The sequence below is a fragment of the Cervus elaphus genome, chromosome X (assembly GCF_910594005.1).
Source record: "Cervus elaphus chromosome X, mCerEla1.1, whole genome shotgun sequence".
Lineage (NCBI taxonomy): Eukaryota > Metazoa > Chordata > Mammalia > Artiodactyla > Cervidae > Cervus > Cervus elaphus.
In genome coordinates this window covers 158,122,547-158,143,302 of record NC_057848.1, presented here as the reverse complement: position 1 = coordinate 158,143,302, position 20,756 = coordinate 158,122,547, and the positions used below count along the sequence as shown (strand labels likewise).

Here is a 20,756-nt window from a genome sequence, read left to right as displayed (position 1 = left end):
GGTTCCAAGTGCTTTGCTTACTCTAACTCAAGAATACCCACCCCCGCCATGCTGTGCCTGTTTAACAGATAGGGAAACTGAAGCACAGAGCCATTTACCTGAGTTGCCCAAAGCCATAGAGCGCTTAAATGTTGGGCCTAGGGTACAAACCCAGCAAATCTGGCTCCAAGGTCTGTTTTACCTCGCCCCATGGAGAGAGAACTTTTTGAAATAACTTCCCCCATATGAAGAAGGGGACGACAGAGGATGAGATGGTTGGATGGCATCAACGACGCGATGGACATGAGTTTGAGTAGACGCAGGGAGTTGGTGATGGACAGGGAAGCCTGGCGTGCTGCAGTCCATGGGGTGGCAAAGAGTCGGACACGACTAAGCCACTAAGCTCCCCATTTGTACCAAACCACAATTGCTAAAGCCTCCGCTCCCTCCCGCTTCAAATTCCAGCACTGCCCTGTACACCTAGGATTGAGTCAAAGTCAACGTCTGTGGTGCATCACAGAGGGACTGCGAGGGAGGGGGCAGAAGGGGGAATTATATATATATATATTTTTTAAAAAGCTTCAAAGAACTAGCCAACAGGTGGTGAAGCGGCACACTAAGCCTCAAATCCGCACTGTCGCAGGAAGTAGCCCGCGCAGGCGCGTTAGAGCAGCTGCCAAAACCCCTCTAAGCTTTAGAGGCCAGTGTTTTCAGTCGAGCGCAGTTAGCATCCCACCAGCCTCCGCAAAGAAACCGGAGGTCCAGTGCGGCTGCACTGTGCCCATCCCCCAGCGACAGCTCAGGGGTCCCCTGATTGGTTGGCTGATAGCCACTCTGATTGGGTGGCTGATAGCCACTGGATTGGGAGGCGTGTCTTGTAGCGGCCGCTGATTGGTCAGCGGTGTGCATGGACGAGCCCTACTTCCGGTGCGAGGACCGTTTACCCGCCACCGGTAAAACCTAACCGTCTTTTTCAGTTTCTGCTGGGGATACGGCCACGGCTAACCGGTTCCCACCCCCTTCCGAGGCCGATTTCGCGGATTCCGGACCAGAAAAGGTCTGTCAAGTGGCACTTTTTCCTTCCCTTGAACTTCTTTTCAGTGTGCGCTAGAAGCAATTGAAAAGAGGTTTAATTTTAATGGCTTGGAGGGCTCCGGAGCGAGGTGGCAGGGGGAGGAGGATTTACTTAAGGGAAGAGAAAGGATTTGCCGTTTCAGAAAGAGCCAGTCTTTTCTGGCTCCGCTGGTGGGTTGGTTTGGGATGGTTCGGGATGGTTCGGAGTGCTTTGTCAAGGTGGTTCCCACTGCTGCTCCTGGAATGCCAGTGCATAGGCACTTGAGATTTGGCCTCTTAGTGGTACCGGGTGCTGATTGAAAACAGTTGATCCTTTTCCATCCTTTCTCTTCCTTGGTATGGGAGGGGGCCGAGGGGGACGAACGACCGAGGCTCTCACGCTTTATTTAGATTCTTCAAACTCAAAATCCTATTAACTAGCAACTTTTGCTGTAACACTTTTTGAGATGTAAACTTTTATTTTGAGACATCTGATTGTAACCGGCATTAGTCAAACACAGTGCAGCTAAGCTATTGGTGTTCTAAAGACATACACGAGGCGAAACCGGGGCTTCCCAGTAGCTCAGTTGGTAAAGAATCCACCTGCAGTGCTGGAGACCCCGGTTCAATTCCTGGGTCGGGAAGATCCGCTGGAGAAGCGATAGGCTACCCACTCCAGTATTCTTGGGCTTTCCTGGTGGCTCAGCTGGTAAAGAATCCGCCCACAATGCGGGAGACCTGGGTTCGATCCCTGGCGAAGGGAATGGGCTACCCACTCCAGTATTCTGGCTTGGAGAATTCCATGGACTATATAGTCAATGGAGTCACAAAGAGTCAGACACGATTGAGTGGCTTTCAGGCGAAACAAAGTAAAGATGTGGTTTGAGCACGGTCGTTTGGTAACTTCATCTGTTGGGGATCGCTTCCCTCCGTTTACCTGGCTCTCCCTGAAGTGGTACTGCTCTAGCGTTTTAAACTGGTTTAATGTTTATGCATAGTGATTTTACAAGCAAAAGTTTTATGCATAGCATTGTATAAAGAACAGTGCATGGGCTTGATTCCCTGTCAGCTGACTTTATAGCCTCTAAAGTTTGATACTGACGGCAGAAAGGCTGCTTTTCAGAGTCCTGGCAGGACTTTTATAAATGATCAGTGCATTGACACAGACTTGTTTAAAAAAAATTTTGGTGTGGTCTGGCGATTGTAATCTGCCCTGTCTTGCCAAATATTTCTTGCAGTGGTTTTTGGATAAGTTGATGAGTTGATGGCAAGGGAGAGCTAAAGAGCAGAATCCTCAAGTGACTTTTGAGGAAATGTCTTTGCAGTGTCTTTTTTAATTTTTAAAAATTGTAATGTATTTTGGGGGGCTGTGGTGGGTCTTGCTTGCTGCGCCGGCTTTTCTCTAGTTGCAGCCACTGGGGGCTACTTTCTAGTGGTGGTGCAAGGGCTTCTCATTGTGGTGACTTCGCTTGTTGTGGAGCTCAGGCTCTAGGGGTGCAGGCTTCAGTAGTTGCTGCAGCTGAGCTCAGTAGTTGTGGCTCCTGTGGTTGCACAGGCTCAATACTTGTGGCACGGGGGCTTAGTTGCTCCCTGGCATGTGGGATCTTCCCAGAGTGGGAATCAAACCCCTGTCTCCTGCATTGTCAGGTGGTTTCTTCACTACTGAGCCACCAGGGAAGTCCCCTTTGCAATGTTTTTAATGTCTAAACTGTGTCTGTTTGAAAACCGGATGGTTTTTCTTAATGTTTTAAGAGATTAGACTTCCTAGTGTAAAATGTAAGTGCACTTCTCTGTAAGTAACCTGATTTTGCAAGATTTTGAATTTAACAAATTATATTAATTTTGCATCATCTAGTCATAGTTGGGCTATAAGAAAATGTTGCAAAACCTTTACTTACCTTGTAGAAAGGAGAGAAGGGGAACGAAAACTTAGACTTGGCCTGCTGTGAACCAGACATGATGCTGAGTGCTTAAATGTAATTTGGTCTTTCACAGCTCTATGAAGTAGCTATTATTCCAGCTTTACAGGTTAAGGAATTGAGGCACAGAGGGGTTAAATCCCTGCCTAAGCAAAATAGCAAATTTTGCAGTTTGGATTCAGATTCATATATTTCTTAAAGTCCAGTTCTTTGCACAGTGGCTTGCTAGTTAAAATTCATTTAGGGGAAATGGTTGCTATACCTGCAGTGCATGGTGCAACATAAGTGATAATTACATGTTATGATCCTGAGCAAAAAAAAAAAATATGTGAAGCAAAAAAGAAATCCTTGACAATTGTTTTTTTGGTGGTGTTCCAATTACCAAAAGGATCTCATAGAAGTTACAGTTCTTTATTGTTGGGTTGATTTCTGAAAACCTTGAAACATTTATTGATGTAATAAAACTGTTTCAAAGGTTACTTGAATGTTGCAAAATTATGTTTTCATCAGATTGTAGCTATCAAAGGAAAAGCTGACATAAAATAATGTAGAACATTTTTATATTTGAAATGTATCCTTTTCAAGGTCCATTTTTGCTGTTGCTCCTAGTGAAAGGAAAATCTCTCTGTAAAAGGAGAAAAAAAAGACTTAAATTTTTTTAGTTTATACTAAAATATACAGCAATATTGCTTTTTAATTCTTCTAATATCTATCCTATGTACTTATTGTAGATGGTATACATTCTTTTAAATTATAGCATCTATGTAGGCTTCCCCAGTGGCTCAGATGGTAAAGAATCCACTTGCAATGAGGGAGACCAGGGTTCCATCCCAGGGTTGGGAAGATCCCCTGGAGGAGGAAATGGCAACCCACTCCAGTATTCTTGTCTGGAGAATCCCATGGACAGAGAAGCCTGAGGGCTTCAGTCCATGGGGTTATACAAGGAGTGGGACACAACTGAGTGACTAAGCATACGTGATCCTGAGGATTTGTTGTCCATGTGCTCCATGACAAGTTGATTCTTTGAGAGGGTGTCATGACTACCTAAATAATAATAAGGTGGCTTTGCTATGCCAGTCATTGTTCTAAGCACTTGACATATATTAATTCACATCATCCTCATAATTCCATGGTTTGTGCTATTATCCCCATTTTTACAGTTTCTTTTTTTAGCACAGAGAAGTAAGTTGTCCAGAGTCACCCAGCTAGTAAGTGGAGGAGCTGGGACCCACACCCTGTATTCTGGTCCAAACTCTAAGGTCTTAATGCTATTTGATGTCGCCTCTCCTGTAACTAGCCAGCATGTGACAACTGCTTTAAAAGTGTTGCAGTGTGAGTGTTCTGGTACTTCTGGGAAAGCAGTTTTACTTCCAGATGGTGTGACATTGCACCCTTGCTTTGTGGAGCTTGGAAGTTGAAGGAAGCCCTGAAGTTTTGAGGTGGTTCTCCTCTGTGGAGTGGTCTCGTGGAGTGCAGGGTATCGGGGGCAGAGGGCATGGCAAGTGCAGAGGTTCAGAGAATGCCAGGTCAGCACTGATTTGTCCGTGTCCTACAGAGACAGAGGTGCTGGGTGGGTGTCTACTGGGTGACTCCATGTACGCCGCCTCTGTGTTTACAGCAGAGTTTTAGCAGCATTGTAATTAAGCCGGGTGGGGGGAGTGGGGGACTGTCTGACTGTTAGAGCCTCTAACAGTGGTTGGCAAACACTGTTTATAAAAGGTCAGATTTTAAGTATCTTAGTTTTAGAGCAAGGGGACAAGTGATAAGAGGTGACGTCTGAGCAGTGTGGAGAGACCTGACTGGAAAGACCTTGTAGGCCAGGGTAGGAGTTTGGGATTTTATTTTGTTCTTGGCTGAGAAGGGATTCCAGGTGATTTTAATGAAAAAGTAAAGCACCTAGACTGAAGCCAGACTGCACCATGTACTAACTATGAGACCTAGGTAAATTATTAAAATTTCTTTGCCTTAGTTTTCTCTTAAGGAAAATGGGGATGATAATAGAGCCTGCCCTGTGGGGTTGTCAGGAATACTAAATGAATTAACACACATCAAGTGCTTAGAACATTGCCTGGCACAGAATAAGCAGTAAAATCTGTTAAATGGTATTATCTGTACCTTGTGGCATAGTCCAAATGTCCTATAGTGAAACTGTATTTAATGAAAAATTATATATTTAAATCTATAAAACAAAGTTGTTGAAATACTCCCTAGAGCTGGGGTCCCCAATCCCTGGGCTACAGACTGGTGCTGGTCTGTGGCCTATGGCATGGCTGCATGGAGGTGGTGAGCAGCAGGCTAGGGAGCAAAGCTTCATCTGTATTTACAGTTGCTCCCATCACTTACATCCCCCCACCCCAGTCCATGGAAAATGTGTCTCCCACAAAACCCCTCCCTGCTGCCAAAAAGGTTGGGGACTGCTGTCCTAGAGTGGAAACTTTAACTCACTATTCTCATTCTTTGTGCGTTTGAGCAGATCCTGCTCTGCAGTGTCTTTTTTAAGAGCAGGACTTGGGGAGTGATTTTTGAATATCTGTGACTTGGAACTAGGTAAATAAATCATAGCCTATTTGCAAGATGGGGAATTGAGACATTGTTGAAGTGACTATGGTATATCTAAAGGTACTGATTTAGAAAGACATCTTTTCCTTTTGTCTCTTTTTGAACTCGTACATTGTATTCTTTTCTGCATCTGGGTTTTACTCATCATGGCGGTTGTGAGATTTCTGAGATTTATCCTTGTTGTGTGTATCAATAGTTGGTTTATTCTCACTGCTGTGAGAGTTGGCTTATTCTCAGTGCTGTGTAGTCTTCCTTTGTATGAAACCCCAGTTCAAGTATTCATGACTTGTATTAGTTGTATAATCAGAAAAAATAGTCTAAAAAAAGTAAAATTTGGTTGAAGTTACAGCTCAAACTGAAGGTATCGAATAACCTGAATTTATTTTACATTAGTAGACTGCATTTATCTAACTTGAGGGGGCTTCCCAGGTGGCTCAGTGATAAAGAATGTGCCTGCCAAGTAGAAGACAAAGGTTTGATCCCCGGGTCAGGAAGATCCCCTGGAGAAGGAAATGGCAACCCACTCCAGTATTCTTGCCCTGGCAGGCTCCTCTGTCCATGGGATGGCAAAAAAGTAGGATGTGACTTAGCAACTAAACAAAAGCAATCTAACTGGCGAGTTACTTTTCCCTTCATTCTGCCTCTCATTACCGCTCAGGATCGATAAAAGGGCATTAGCTCTCCCAGTGTTCAAATCTGCTACAAAATATGATATGATAGCATTATACTCAATATCCTTTTCTGATTGCTAAGAAGAATGACTCAACCATAACTGAGCCTACATAATTCTAGAAGAGGTGTTGACCTATTTTTCACATGCAGTTATTTAGGTTTTACACAAAATTTAACTACGGAAGCAATCATAATCTTAGCGCTGAAATGACCTTAGATGTAATTTTGCCCACTTTTCACCTGGCAGGGGAGGATCTTTAGTGGTCTGCCCAGGCCACACCTTGGTGGAGGCCCAAGCTGGACTCTCCTGACTTGAATTTGGAGGCCTGCAGCCTCCCTGAGTAAAAAGCCTCTGAACTCCTTGACAAAAACAGTTAGAACTCACACTCTGCTGTTCATTTGTCTCCAGCACTTACTCTGTAGCCTTTAGGTTGTAAAGCATTCACTTTACAATTTGCAACTGTGTTTGCTCTGGATTCTTATTCCTACATGTGAACAGTAAAGCCCTTCAATTTTTAAGTTTATCCTAAATCACTAACGAAAGAATTCTCATTTTGTTGCTCTCTAAAATTCAACCAGGACTCCAATTCAACTTGAGTTGGCATTCTGAGAATATACCTATGTTAAGTTTGCTAAGGCAATAAGTGTGTGAAGTAACTTTTTTATGCATTGCTTTTCAGGAGTAAGCTTTACCAGTCCTAGACGTTCAAGCATTTTCACAAATAAATCCTCCAGCAAGTTTAAAAATAATTAGGAAGTGGAGTTTCTCTGGTTGCACAAAAAAGATGTCAAGCGGATCTAGTGAAGTTGATGTGGTTTGTATTTCAAGTTGAAAATCTGCTTTTGTTCGTTTTATTGTGTTCTGTTTCTTTTCCAAATTGAGTTTAATTTCATAAAGTGCAGTGATTGTAAATGTACAGTTCATGAGTTCCAGACAGTGATGTTTAAAGTATTTAAATGATGAGCATATGTGTACAAGTTTTAAAATTTTTACTATCTACCAAGATTCATTTTTTCTGACTCTTTTCACATAATTATATGAAAGCATTTTGAAAAGTATAAGGCCCTGTATACAAAGGTAACATGGGGTCTGTCTGTCTATCTATCTATCTATCTCTCTCTCTCTATATATATATATATAGTTAAGTACTAATCTATAACCCAACCCCACATTATCTTGTTTATGGCTTTTGAAACAGACATATGTACTTTTAAATGGTTAAAATTATTCCTGTAGCTCATAATCCATTCTTAGAATACACTCTTAGAATATCATGGTTGTTTACTTATCTATTTACTTATTTATGCCCTATCTCCTTCTCCCCAAAATGTTTTAGGTGATTTAGAGATTAACTTCTCAAGAAGAATAGGTGTGGGGAATTCCCTGGCAGTCCAGTGGTTAGGACTCTTGAGATCTCACTCATAGCCGAGAGTCCACATTCAATCTCTGGTCTGGGAACTAAGATCCCACAAGCCTCGCAGTGCAGGGGAAGAAAATAATAAGAAATATATGCTCAAGTGTTTCCTATTTTGTCCACAGAGTGGCACTGTTGGATTATTTTAAAATATCAAAAGTCATGAAGAGGATTCTTTGTAGTTGCTTTTAGAAAACGCTTATTTTATAGCAGTTCTGGTGCCAAATTACTAGAAGAATAGACTTTCTACCTTAAGGTACACAGGAGGAAAATGATGTCTTATGTGTGGTTGTGATAATGTGAAGTTTTGAAAGTGCATCTTTTCCTGTAGTCATAGTATTGAAAATAGACAAAGGTCCTTTGATATCACCAGTTGACTTTTGGAGCCTCTTGGAAGTGAAGTAAGTCCTCAATTTTTCTTAAAGTTCTATCATCATTCCTTTTAATTTGTTAATAAATCTTCCTTAGATAAGAACACGAATCCCTGCTTATGATGATGATAACATTGTTCTTTATGCATATGAACCAAATACTGCATATTTCAGTAATGTAAGTAATGTTAATTGCCATTTGCCAAATACATTAACATTTAACCACTTTAAAGGAAAAGATTTCAATTCTTCATAAACTATAGATTTCCTCTACACTCACTCAAAAAATACTAGTCTCTCTCAAATTTGTCCACTTCCTTTCATTAAACAGTGAGCAAAATCATTTCACTTCCTTTTTTCCTTGTAGGAAAGTCAGAGCAGTTTTTACTTATTTTTCAGTGTAAAACTCTAAACCTAAGTCCCTGCAACATTATGAATTCTTTCCATACTCCCTCTCTTAATCAGCAGTGGGTATTTTCATTCTCATATTAACATGGTTTTTTTTTTTTTTTTTTTTTGTCTCTGGTTTAGATTAAGACCTCTGAAACTCTTTGTAAAGTTGGTTTAAAATAATAAGTTAATATTATTCTTTCCTCTCATTGTTCAGTCTGAATTTCACAGAATTATTAACTGTTCAATTTTTAAACTATTAGCAGGAAACTGCTGCATCTGAGACATCTTACAATGAAGAAGAACAAGGAACAATTCAGGATATCTTTATTCATTGCCAGGTACAAAAAGTTCTGTCTGTCTCAAATGCAGTTTTCTAAAATACTAAACTAAAATTCTCTTTATCTCATATACAGTATATAATTGAAAGTATGCTGTTTTGAATTATTTATGATTATCACTCTCATTATGCTCTTTTAACAGTTTTCTTCGGTGAAAGTTTCAAAATAGCAGTGTGTAGTTTTTATAGCCTTTTGTAAAAACCCTTAATTGATCCAGTGTAGTTATAGCTCTTTCATCTAAACTGTTCGATACTGAATTAATTTCCCCTACAAATTCTTTAAAGGAAGTTGGCTGATATAGATAAAATTTAGTATGTACCTAAATGTATGTCAGGATATTTCAATTGAAATGAAATGACAGCCCACTGTTTATTAATGAGTTTATCTTACATAGTTTTGAGGGGATTTTTTTTAAAAATTGACATGTTGGTGGAGACTGGTAGAGGTAGCTAACTATCAAGGATTTTGTGAGCTGCATACCCTAGCAATAATGAACATTTATAAGAAGTAAATGTTTCTTAACATATAAAATTTCTGTGATACAATGAACTAACATACTTTGAAAAGTAAGAAGTGTCTATGAGAGTCTTTATCATGCCTTTATCATGAGAACAGTGGAACACTTAAAGGGGACTTGTGGTGTCTTCTGGGGAAGGATGTACAGAGAGCGGGAAGGTGGGGGCCAAGTAGGGAGTTCTGATTTTGAGCAGCAGCAGCTCAGCCTGCTTTACATCAGCATCCACGAGGTTGATGAATGAGGTTGACACGGCTCTGCCAGGACCTTCTGAACGATTGTGCAAGATGTGGTGGGATGAGCATCTCCCATAAGACACACCCAGGTTTCAGAGTCACAGCCCTGCAGTGGGCCCTGGGAGATCCTCTCCATTTCTCCTCTTGTGCCGGCTCCCTCCTGTCTTCGGCACCTTCCCTTCCCAGTCTAGGCCACATGGGGCAGCACTTCCACCTGTTCTTTTTTATCCTTCCCAGCGTCCCCTTTAGTAAAACCCCAGCCCTGTCCAGCCAGGCTGGGAAACAGAGGGCAGGACCTCTGCTGGGGACTGGTGGCCCTCAGACAACCTCAATCCTTCTCGCTTATTTCATGGAGAAAATGGGGAAGCGTGGAGCAGAAATCCCCCCCAAGTCCCAATTCTTCTCACAGCCCACAAACCTGCCTAGTTCCATCTCTGCCAACCTCCTTCCTGACCGCTGGAGTGGGAAAAGGGTTCCCCCTGTAAGGCTAACACTAACACCTCCTCTGGTTTCTGCATCTGATCCGATCCTCTTTCCCTGTGTTCAGACACCTCCATTCTTCCATCACCTCCCTCTCTCCCGGATCTTCAGCCTCTGTCTCTCTCAGCATACTCATTCTCCCACTGTTATTTATTAAAATCACTGCTTTTGGCCTCCTATCCCTCTCTCCTTCCCTTTATAACCCAGCACTTTGAATGTCATTTATGTTCACTCTGTAAACATTTGACTTCCTGTTTGGGTATTTGGGGGGTTGTTTTCTATTGAAGTAGAGCTGATTTATAATATTGTGTTAGTTCCAGGTGTAGAGCATAAATTTGGGGTGTAATTCCCTGTGCTCTACAGTAAATCCTTGTTTCTTATCTATTTTATGTATAGTAGTTAATATCAGTTAATGTCATGCTCCTAATTTGTTGGGTATTTTTTAATATACTCTTCCTTCTGCCCTGTATACTCTTGGATGCATTTCTACCTGGTGGACACTTTCTCATCTTTTCACTCTTAACACAGATAACACCCACGACTGCCCACCTAGATTAGGTCTTGCCCTTCTGTGCACACTTAGCTTCTTATTCTTATCTGTATTATGGCCATAATATTAATAACGCTTGAACACTACTGGATTAGCCATTGTGCAGTATTATTATTATGTTAGTAGTGATACTATAGCACATTGCTTTGTCCTTAAGAGAACTAAGAGATATTTTCATCCTGATTCTATTAATAAGGAAATTGAATAGCAGAGAAGTAACTTGAACCCCACTGTGTTCCCCTCAAGCCTGTGCTGAGAGCCAGCAGGTCTCACACTTGATCATGTCAGAATCACCTAGAGGGCTTGTGAAAACAGGTCGCTGCTCTCGCTCTCAGACTTCCCAATTCAGTAGATCTGGGGTGGGAGATGTAGCATTTCCAACAAGCTAGTAGATGGTGCTGTTGCCTCTGACACTGAAATCAATTGCCCCTCGCTGCTAATCACTCTATTTACCTTGTCTCTTTACTTGTCTCTCTCCAGCTAAAATGGGAGTTCCTTAGGGCAGGAGCTGGTTCTGTTCTTTTTTTTTTTTTTAATGTCCACATTCCCAGCATCTAGCAAAGCAGTCTGGCAGGTGGTAAGCTCTCAATAAATGTTTAGTTGAATGAATGATGTAATGGTTCTGGCCTTTTTATTTAAGTGTATTTTTGCCAAAATGAAATTTCTATGTATTTCAAGAATTCTCAGGTTTTATCAATCACATACCCGATTGGCATACAGGGGCTGTGTACTCAAACATTTTATAAAGTTAATTGTTAATTGCATGACTTTAATCTGGGGACTTCCCTGGGGGTTCAGTGGTTGATTCTACACTTCCAGTGCAGTGTTCAATCCCTGGCCAGGGAACTAGGATCTCACATGCCACATGGCCAAAAATAAATAAATAAAACATGCTGATGCCAAAGGTCACATCTGTTGTATTTGGTTCACTGTTCCTTCCAGAGTGGACCCTTCACTGCCTATTAGTTTATACCATCATTATGGGAAGAGGCTCTTTTGCCTTTTAGCAGATTTTAAATTTTCTTTCCTAAACTATCACCTTCCTTGATGTAAAATGACTCCAGCATAAATGTGATGGCTTATAGGAATTGTGGAACATTTACTTTCCAGTATTCAAGCTTCTTCAAATGCCTGTATGATATGGAGGAGTTGAGTAGGAGGTTGGGGCACTTTAATCTCAGCCAGCTCGGCCCTGGATCACTAACAACCAGGCATTAAGTGGGAAATAAGAAATTTCTGATGGCTTGAGAACTTTCTTTGTTTCTGGCAGTCAAAGGTTGGCTTAATGGTATTTTTTATGTTACTTTTCTTTTGAAGTAGAAATTAGTAACAGTTTGTACTATAATAGGCCATCTATGATGCTATTCAAGACCTGGATAAGAAGTTTGATATTATTCATGGAAAGGTTTCAAAAATTCACCGTTACCGTTGCCGTATGAAGTCAATGTGGCAAAGCCGTGTAAGTGTTACAAAAATATTTTCACAGCTATAATAAATAAACCTCTGGGTTCTAAAGATGTCAATTAGAAGTGAGAGAGAACTAATAACTCTTAAAGAGGAATAAGGCTGATCTGTACTTGCTATAGCAGCAGATGGGAGACTAAACCTCTGCTGGAAAAATGCTGATGTTTAGGTTTGAGATATGTATGACAATGGGTATTTTTATATTTGTAACCATAATATATAAAATGTGATTCAAATGTAGGGGTGAAGAGAAATAGAGCACTTATCTTTAATAATGTAAAGCAATCTTCCATAGAAAATAACTATCAATGTATTTACTATATATGTCTTTTTCCTTTTACTCACAGTTAATTTGTGCTGGGTTTGTGTCATTTCAGAAACTACATGGACATAGATATAAAAAGTATAATTGCCAGCATTCTAGAAAGAGCAAACGCCTGAAAAGGAAGAGAAGAGACCTTACCTCTTCATTATCTCTCACTGAAAGTTATAGCCCCACTATACCAGTAAGCAGGCAGGATAATGATTCCCAGAGCAACACTTCGGGAATACCTATCGAGTCCCAGAAGTCCCCAGAGCGGGAGCAGGAGTCATTCATCCAGGATCAGGAGCCAGAGCGCAACCTGAGCCCAGGGATCCCTGCCATCTTCACACAACCCTATGAGCCATATGAATACACGCAGGAGGAATCCAGGCAGGTCCCTTCTTACTACGACAGCCCACAGGCCCACAGCACCACCAATTTCTTCACACCGAACCAGGCCGCTGTAATTCCAACTGCATCCATACTGACCCAGATGGAACCTGAACCAATACCTACCCCTGATGTTGTGACCTATCCACCTTTATTTGATACCCAGCCCTCCAGGCGTAATAGCTCACCTCCCTACACGCCGAACACTTACGGTGAGTATGAACTGACACCTGTTATAGGTAGCATTATTTACCCTATAGTCCTCAGCACTTGGATGCAAGTTTGTGGAAGCTGTTTGTTTCTCATCTTGAGTACTAGTTTGGGGTGATACTCTTAGCGATGACTAACACTTCTTGAGTGTCTCTAATGTGCCCGCACTATGCCAGTCAACTGACACTGCCTCTACACTAATACTCATAATGATCACACTGTGAGTTTTTTCATCTTGTTTTTCTTTACCCTTTCCCTGTGTAAACAATCACATGTTCCTAAAATGGCTAGAGCCCAGATGACAGAAAAGGAAAGGCACACTTTAGGTTAATTCACACAGAGGTCAAACTTGTGTTGACATCTTTGGTTAGAGAAATAAATCTTCCTAGCAAATTACAAAACCCACTTCCATTACAACACACTAACTTTAAGGAGTCGAGCACTCTGGTTGAATAACTGAGTACTTGTCTGGACACAAAGAAATTTGAGTACAACTTAGTTTATGGCATGGGCTTCCCTGGTGGCACAGGCAGTAAAGAGTCTGCCTGCAATGCAAGAGACCGGGGTTGCATCCCTGGGTCGGGAAGCTGCCCTGGAGAAGGGAATGGCAATCCACTCGAGTATTCTTGCCTGGAGAATCCCATGGACAGAGGAGCCTGGTGGGTCACAGTCTGTGAGGTCACAAAGAGTTGGACATGACTGAGCAGCTAACACTCTCACTTTTATTTTATAGCATAGCTAAAACTTCTTGAGGTATGAGCACTTACATTATTTCATGTCTCAGTTACTTTTTAAATATAAACCTCCAACCAAATATCTATTACTATGCAATGAAACTTGAAAGAGATATTCAGTGTAATGTTAAAGTTACTTTTGACCTAGCTAAGCACAAAATAATCTTGTTTTCTGCAAAATTCAGATAAGCATTTAAGCCTTGAGAGACGGGAATTTTAAAGCCATGGTAGAGGGTTGGTAAGAGAACTCATGTGGTTCTCAAAGATAATGGAAGTTATTGAAATTCATTAATTAAAATGAATAAATTTAAGCAACTTTAGAACTATAAATTCTGGAAATTTCCCACTGAAATTAGCTAGTAAAATAAACCTCATCTGGAGAGACCAAGAGGACAGAAATTGAGAGAAATTCATTGAAATTCTTAAAGGAAGAGAGCAGTAGCTTGGCTTAGATTAACTTAATTCAACCTAAGTTACAGGTCTTTTTGCTATATTTGCCTGTGGCCAAAGAGGCCTTGGGTTGCTCAGTCTGTTTTATGATCTTTGAAACTCTAAGTTACCTTCTGAAGTTGCTTTTGTTGTTTGGGGGAGGTCATGTGGGACAGCAACCCACTCTGGTACTCCTGCCTGGAGAATCCTATGGATGGAGGAGCATGGTAGGCTCTAGTCCATGGGGTCGCAAAGAGTCGGACACAACTAAGCAACTTCACTTACTCACTCACATGGGACATTCTTGGGTCGCTAGCCTAAGGTCATCTTTAGTCTTTCATTACATTTTACCTTGAAGTTCTGGGTCCATGCTGGGGTACTTCACAGAATGTTCCAGGAATGATACAATTACTCCCTACTTAACATCTCTTCTTTCAGGATAATATCAGGTCAAGTATGATTTGTCTTTTTCCCCTCTTTGAAGCTCCAACTTCACCAGTTAGAAATCGCCCGGATTTCTTCAGAGAAAACTTCCCTGAGGACCCCTCAACCTGGTCCGTGGATGAAGTGATCACGTTTCTGCAAGATGTAGATCCTCTGACACTCGATCCCCTGGTTGACCTCTTCAGGAAACATGTAATGTGTCTTTTGATCTGGTTTTTCTGCCTTAATGACTTTGAATTATCTCTTTGCAGACCCTTCAGTTGGTTACTGTTTAGTATAGATGGTGGGGGAACCCTATCAACTGATTTTTCCATATTTGAGAGAGTTCACTTTGCCCAAAGTCAGATCCTTAAAGGGTAGAGGGTGGATTTGTGCTTAAATGGTTACCCAAGTACCTAACATACTACACGTCTTCAAGTTCTCAAGAGAAGATGATTCAGCATGGCCACTCTCAGGTGTCTTCTCCTTTGTAAGACCAGCTACAAAGATCCTCTTCCCCACCTGCTCCCTGCTTGGCCCTGGGATTGTGAGTAGGAGGGAGTGACCACTGTTGTAATACATTGTCCTCCTTGTTATGATTCCCAATGAACCCAGTAACTGATTCCATTTGGCTCTGTTCTGTTGACCTTACATGATTACTGACGATTTGGGATGCTGATACTCTCATGCCATTTACAAAGTAACATCATGGGCTAAATTTTTTAAGTTCTAATTTCTTTAATTTCTACTTTTACTTACTAGAAAATGTATAGAAGGTACCTGACAAAAGCAGTACTGTGAAGGACTTCAGGTCCCTTCAGCCAGTGATAAATGATTCAGCAGTTTTATTTTTAAACTAGATCTCATAAAAACCAAATAATATGCTTCAGCAGCATCACTTGGCCAATTAATTCTTTTTTACACTAGGAGGATGGCTTGTGACTATCAAGTAATATTTTTGTAGTTTCCTAATGAATAAAATTAGTGCCCACATATCTGATGTACCATTTTCAATATGGTAAGAAAATCAGTCATTAGTTTTTAGCATCTAATTAGCTTCAGACAACTAACTGATTACCTTCCAATGTTAAGACAGCACTGTATAGCACACTAATAGCTGAGATACTCATGTTCCAGGCCTTCTAAGAAAGTCAATGACCGTCTGAAATTCATTTTTATGATTCATTAAGTTTTTACTCTCTTTGTCACAGTTATGCAGTATTTTGTTTAACATAAGGTATTTAAAAATAGGTAGCTTGACGCTTAGGACATTTTTAAGATATTAAATTTCCTTTTTCTTAAAATTTGAAGCAAATTTACAAGTGATTAAGTGATGCTTCACTGTACAAATTAGATTTTTGATAGTTTCCATCAATCAGTTGCAGATTCAGAGAATATATAGCTGGAATGAGCTGCTCTCTAATTGTGTTACATGTTCTTATATAGAAAGGAGAAACTATTCTGATTCAATATGAATGCTTTATTAATTATTTTAATTTCCTTTGCTCTGTAGGGCATTGATGGGAAAGCTCTGCTACTGCTCAAGAGTGACATGATGATAAAGTACATGGGGCTTAAGCTGGGGGCAGCCTTGAAGGTGTGCCACTACGTCGAAAGGCTTAAAGAAGGAAGATACATCTACAATTTATAAACCACGTATAGGTTAGACTGGACTTAATTCTGGGAAGACCAATGCTGTCTTTGCTCTGCCCTTAGAAGTTTTTGTTGCATAGAAGATTCCTTTAAGATATGGTGTATCCAAAATAGCAGAACCTGGGATAGTCCAGTCTACTTCTTTAGAAGCCATTTAATGTACTAGTGCTAGCATAGTCAAACTGGTTGTTTGTTCTTATCTTTTCATTATTTTCATTGTATAGTTTACAGATATACTTCATGCAGGAAACAGAAATACCTTTTGATTTTGGTTAATGTTTATATGTAAAACCAAAACAGTCAAGTCCCAAAGGGCAAAATATCAGGCACTGACAAGCTTTCTAAAGAAATCCATATGACATTTTCCTTAGAAGAAAATTTAAAGTTGCAACTATAGGTATCCTGTTTTTCTCAAATATTTTATGTCTGTTACTGCAATGTTCTGTTTGTATTCTACCAGTTTCCCAAAAGGGAATAGCCACATAAATTATTTTCCTTTATGTTATTATTTCACTGTATGTTTTATCTGTCCCTACTAGAAGGAAAAAAGCAGCCTTTTAAGATTTCATGAGGCGTTCTTACCAGTTTTTAAAAAAATTATCACATAGTCATTTCATGCAAGAGATACTACACTACAAGGGTGGTTTGGATTGAGTCTGACTATATTCTTTTCAACTAAATACATGTTATTTTACAACTTCCATATTTTGTCTAAACTTGGACATTTAACTAGGCATTCATTGCTCACATCTCTCCATGAAGATGCCTATGTCTGAGTTTTTTAAAGATGTGTTTTATTGTCTCTTCATTCCTCATATGGATACTGTTTTGTGTTTATATTTTATTCTGTACCTGAAGTATACAGATTTAAATTCTTTTTTAATTTAAAATGGCACTTTACACTTCCACTGAGCTAAAGACCATCTCTATATATAATGAGTTTTTTAATTGTTTAAAACACATGCAAAGTGTTTGCTATCACTGGTACCTCTCAGCTCACACTTCAGGGTTTCCGTACAGGGAAGTTCTATCTTGTGCAATGTTTCTAGTTAATTTCCTTTCTGAGCCATTTATCTTTATAAACTTTAGACAAGTACATTAATTCTGATTTGAACTTTACTTTAAAAATTAGAACCTTCATGTGAAACATTCATTGTTATTTTATTTATTACATCATATGTTGTATAATATTCAGTGTAATGTTAATAAGTTATGAGAAATGGTGCTGATTTTATTAGCCATTTGTTATAAATGCCAATAAGATGTTCACCAGGGGTAAGAATATACATTATCTTTTTAGAAAACCAAGTGTACCTTATAAGCAAATATAACTATTTACTGGGCATATATGATTTAAAGGACATTTTCATCTATATTATTGCTTTTGTGTTAGAAGATTCAGATTTCAACTTCGTCTTCTTTCAAACTGTTTATGTGAAGATGCTGTGCCCACTTGAACAGTCCTCAGGCGTTTGTATAAGCACTATGTTTTACAGTTTTTAAATATAATAAAGTTTAATAATTACAGCCATTAATGTCAAAGCCTCAGATTTGGTTTTACTTGCTTAAAGAGTTAAAGCCAGCAGTGATGCATGTCATGAATCGTTATGCTTTGTGACAGCCTCACTAGAGAATTCTCTTTCCATCCTGAATATCAAGGCAAAAGTATGGCTAACACAATAACTTTCATAAATACAGACTTCAAGTACCAGGACTAGAATTTCATATCCACTGAAACAAATTTTTCTCTCTAAAATTACTCTCATCTTCATGAAACATAGTCAAATCAAGACTAAATTTGTTCACGGAATGGTCAACTCATCAGTTGACCACATAGGCTCCTCCAAAGTGGCTGTGGTGGAAATCCTCAGGATTCATCTCAGAACAAACTCCCAAAAGGCCTCTCAAGGCCAGGAAAGACATACCAAAGGCTTGCCATCAGGCTGCGCTTCAGTGGATTTCACTCTTCTACAGAATCCCTAAAACGTGATTCCTGCACGTGCCAGCAGGAATCCCATTCACCTGCTACAGCTGCTCAGCACCCACGAGTTTCCAATGTCTGGAGGGACCAGGCAGAGAGACGGAAAATGTTTCAATCCTACCCACAGGTGTAGTTTACCAAAGTGCTTTAAGTCACAAATAATTTGAGGGGAAGGGCGTCCCTATATCTGGGAAACACAGATCAAAACCAGTAATATTATAGGCAAAAACCATAAAAATTATAACCATATTCACCACTTCACACAGTAACTATTTGTTAACTTTTTCTGAAGGCTCAAGTTTTCCATTAGGATTTTTTACTATCTTACCCAGTTCAGCTATATGATCTGAAACTTACCAGAGACCTATATTTGTCAAAAAGGTCTTCCTATGTATATCATCTTGAAAATGAAGCATTTTTGCAAAAGCATCAGAGTAAAATAACTGCCTATAAATAACAAAAGACTTTAAAAGGCATGGACACCTGACTATAATGTAATCGCTAAAGAAACTTGGTTATGATAACTAGAATTATAACCAATGATAATCTTAACCCTTGAAACGTTAATCACTGGCGAAAATCAAGAAGCAAGTAACTGTGAACTGTTCATCATACCAACATTTACTGATTGGAAAACTTATGCTCTCATCTTCCTCTAAGAAAGCAAAGGTAGGTAAACTTAGACCCACCCAGCAATTAATGTTCCACTACTTTATCCTATTTGAAATGATGTAGGTAATGAATAAATTCTCTTCATTTAACTTGGTTTAGTATCAAGTTACCAAAATCTGGAAAGACTATTTTTTAATTACTTATTTTAATTGGAGGATAATTACAATATTGTGATGGTTTTTGCCATATATCAGCATGAATCAGCCATGGGTATACATGTGTCCCCCCCATTCTGAACCATATATATGCGAGCTCAAATGGTAAAGAATCTGCCTGCAATGCGGGAGACCTGGTTTTATCCCTGGGTCAGGAAGATCCCCTGGAGAAGGGCATGGCAACCCACTCCAGTATTCCTGCCTGGAGAATTCCATGGACAGAGGAGCCCGGTGGGCTACAATCCATGGAATTGCAGAGGTGGACACAACTGAGTGACTAACATGCATACAGTATTTGTTGGAAAGACTATTTTAGATAAACATTCCTGATAGCTTACAGTGAACGATGTCAGATTCGTGATCTCCAAAGAAGAAGATTTAGCTTCGGGACCAGGAACCAAGCTTGATCACTCAAGAGCTTTTGTATAGCAGAGTTTTATTAAAGTATAAAAGGGACAGAGAAAGCTTCTGACATGGACATCAGAAGAGATAGGAGAGTGCCCCCACTAGCTAGTCTTCTCAAGGCCTTATATACTTTTACCAGACCCACTCCTACAACATACATCTTAAATTAACAAGATTAGAACTAACTAAAGAAAAGTCTTACCAGACCCACTCCCACATAAGATTAGTCAGAAGGTTCCTATTAAGAAGGAAAAATATGTCCTTGAGCAAGATACATTGTTGTTATATAATCATTAGTACAGAGTTTAAAGAAAAACATTGAGCAAGATGAGTTGTTTTCTGTGTAATCATTAGCTCTGGGCTTAAAGAAAGTTAGTCTTCAAGATTCTTGTCATAACAACTCAGAGTTTAAGAAAAAGTTTGTCCTTTTTCTCCTCCTCAAGATTCCAGGATCCCTTTCTCCTGGAGGGCCCCAGACTCCTTATCAACCTACCCAAGAATTAACTCTCATTCCCAAAACATATTTACTACTATAGCATTTACCTAAAAGTTTTATCTCACTTATGTTTACTTAAACTTTCATCATATTGTTATTATCCTTGCTGAAAAATTTTCAACAGATGTAATAAGGTGTTATTTGCTCTCTAATAAACTTAAGTACAACAGAAGTGTTTGCACTGATGGGCTTCCCTGTTGGCTCAGTGGTAAAGAATTCACCTGCCAATGCAGGAGACATGGGTTCGATCCCTGGCCTGGGAAGATTTCACATGCCATGAAGCAACTAAGCCCATGGGCCACATCTATTGAACCAGTGCTCTGGAGCCTGTGAGCCGCAATTTCTGAGCCCACATACTGCAGCTACTGAAGCCCAAACATTCTAGAGCCTGTGCTCTGCAACAAGAGAAGCCACAGCAATAAGAAGTTCATTTGCCACAACCAGAGAAAAGCTTGTGCATCAACAAAAACCCAACACAGCCAAATAAAATTACTTTTGAAAAAGTATACCACTGATGACTCTAAAGACATGTCTATATTAATTAAACTAACAAGCTTAAGCTAGCTAGCTTCAATACTAGACATTCAGTAAGTACTGAGTATTTCTCAGGCCACATGAACTTGAAATTTATTCAAGCCAGTCTTTTATATTTCTGAGAATTTACACAAATGTTAAATTTCTTTTAAACCAATTAAACATTTCTTTTAAACCAATTCATCCAAGAACCCATCTTGGCAATGCCATTTGGAGGCAGAGACACTTTAAAAGGTACGCATAGGCATACATTTATCTATATAGAGAAAGAGATCTCAGTTTTCCTGCTAAAATGTAAAAAGACCTTTTTGAGTGAAATAATGCCACCTGCAGCAATATGGATGGACCTAGTGATCATCATACTAGGTGAAATAAGTCACAGAAAGACAAATATCATATGATATCACTTTTAAGTGGAATCCATAAA

At 39.8% G+C, this 20,756-nt stretch overlaps 1 protein-coding gene across 2 annotated transcripts; it reads left to right on the top strand.

The window, feature by feature from the left end:
- The first annotated feature begins 912 nt into the window (after positions 1-912).
- Positions 913-17,615, top strand: SCML1 (Scm polycomb group protein like 1). Of its 2 annotated transcripts, none has more exons than XM_043897233.1 (7): positions 913-1,036; positions 6,863-6,997; positions 8,625-8,699; positions 11,828-11,938; positions 12,321-12,849; positions 14,495-14,646; positions 15,947-17,615. In XM_043897233.1, the coding sequence occupies exons 2-7, from the start codon at positions 6,968-6,970 to the stop codon at positions 16,082-16,084; spliced, it is 1,035 nt and encodes a 344-aa protein (XP_043753168.1). In that variant the 5' UTR covers positions 913-1,036; positions 6,863-6,967; the 3' UTR covers positions 16,085-17,615. The 2 variants fall into 2 exon arrangements, with proteins under 2 accessions (XP_043753168.1, XP_043753167.1); XM_043897232.1 differs by having other exon boundaries at positions 8,622-8,699.
- Positions 17,616-20,756: the final 3,141 nt, after the last annotated feature.

Coding starts and splice junctions, on each gene's coding strand:
- SCML1 (XM_043897232.1), top strand. CDS start 6,968: ATGTCAAGCGGATCTAGTGAAGTTGATGTG. Junction 8,700..11,827: donor ATATCTTTATTCATTGCCAG/GTACAAAAAGTT, acceptor GTACTATAATAG/GCCATCTATGATGCTATTCA. Junction 14,647..15,946: donor TTGACCTCTTCAGGAAACAT/GTAATGTGTCTT, acceptor TTTGCTCTGTAG/GGCATTGATGGGAAAGCTCT.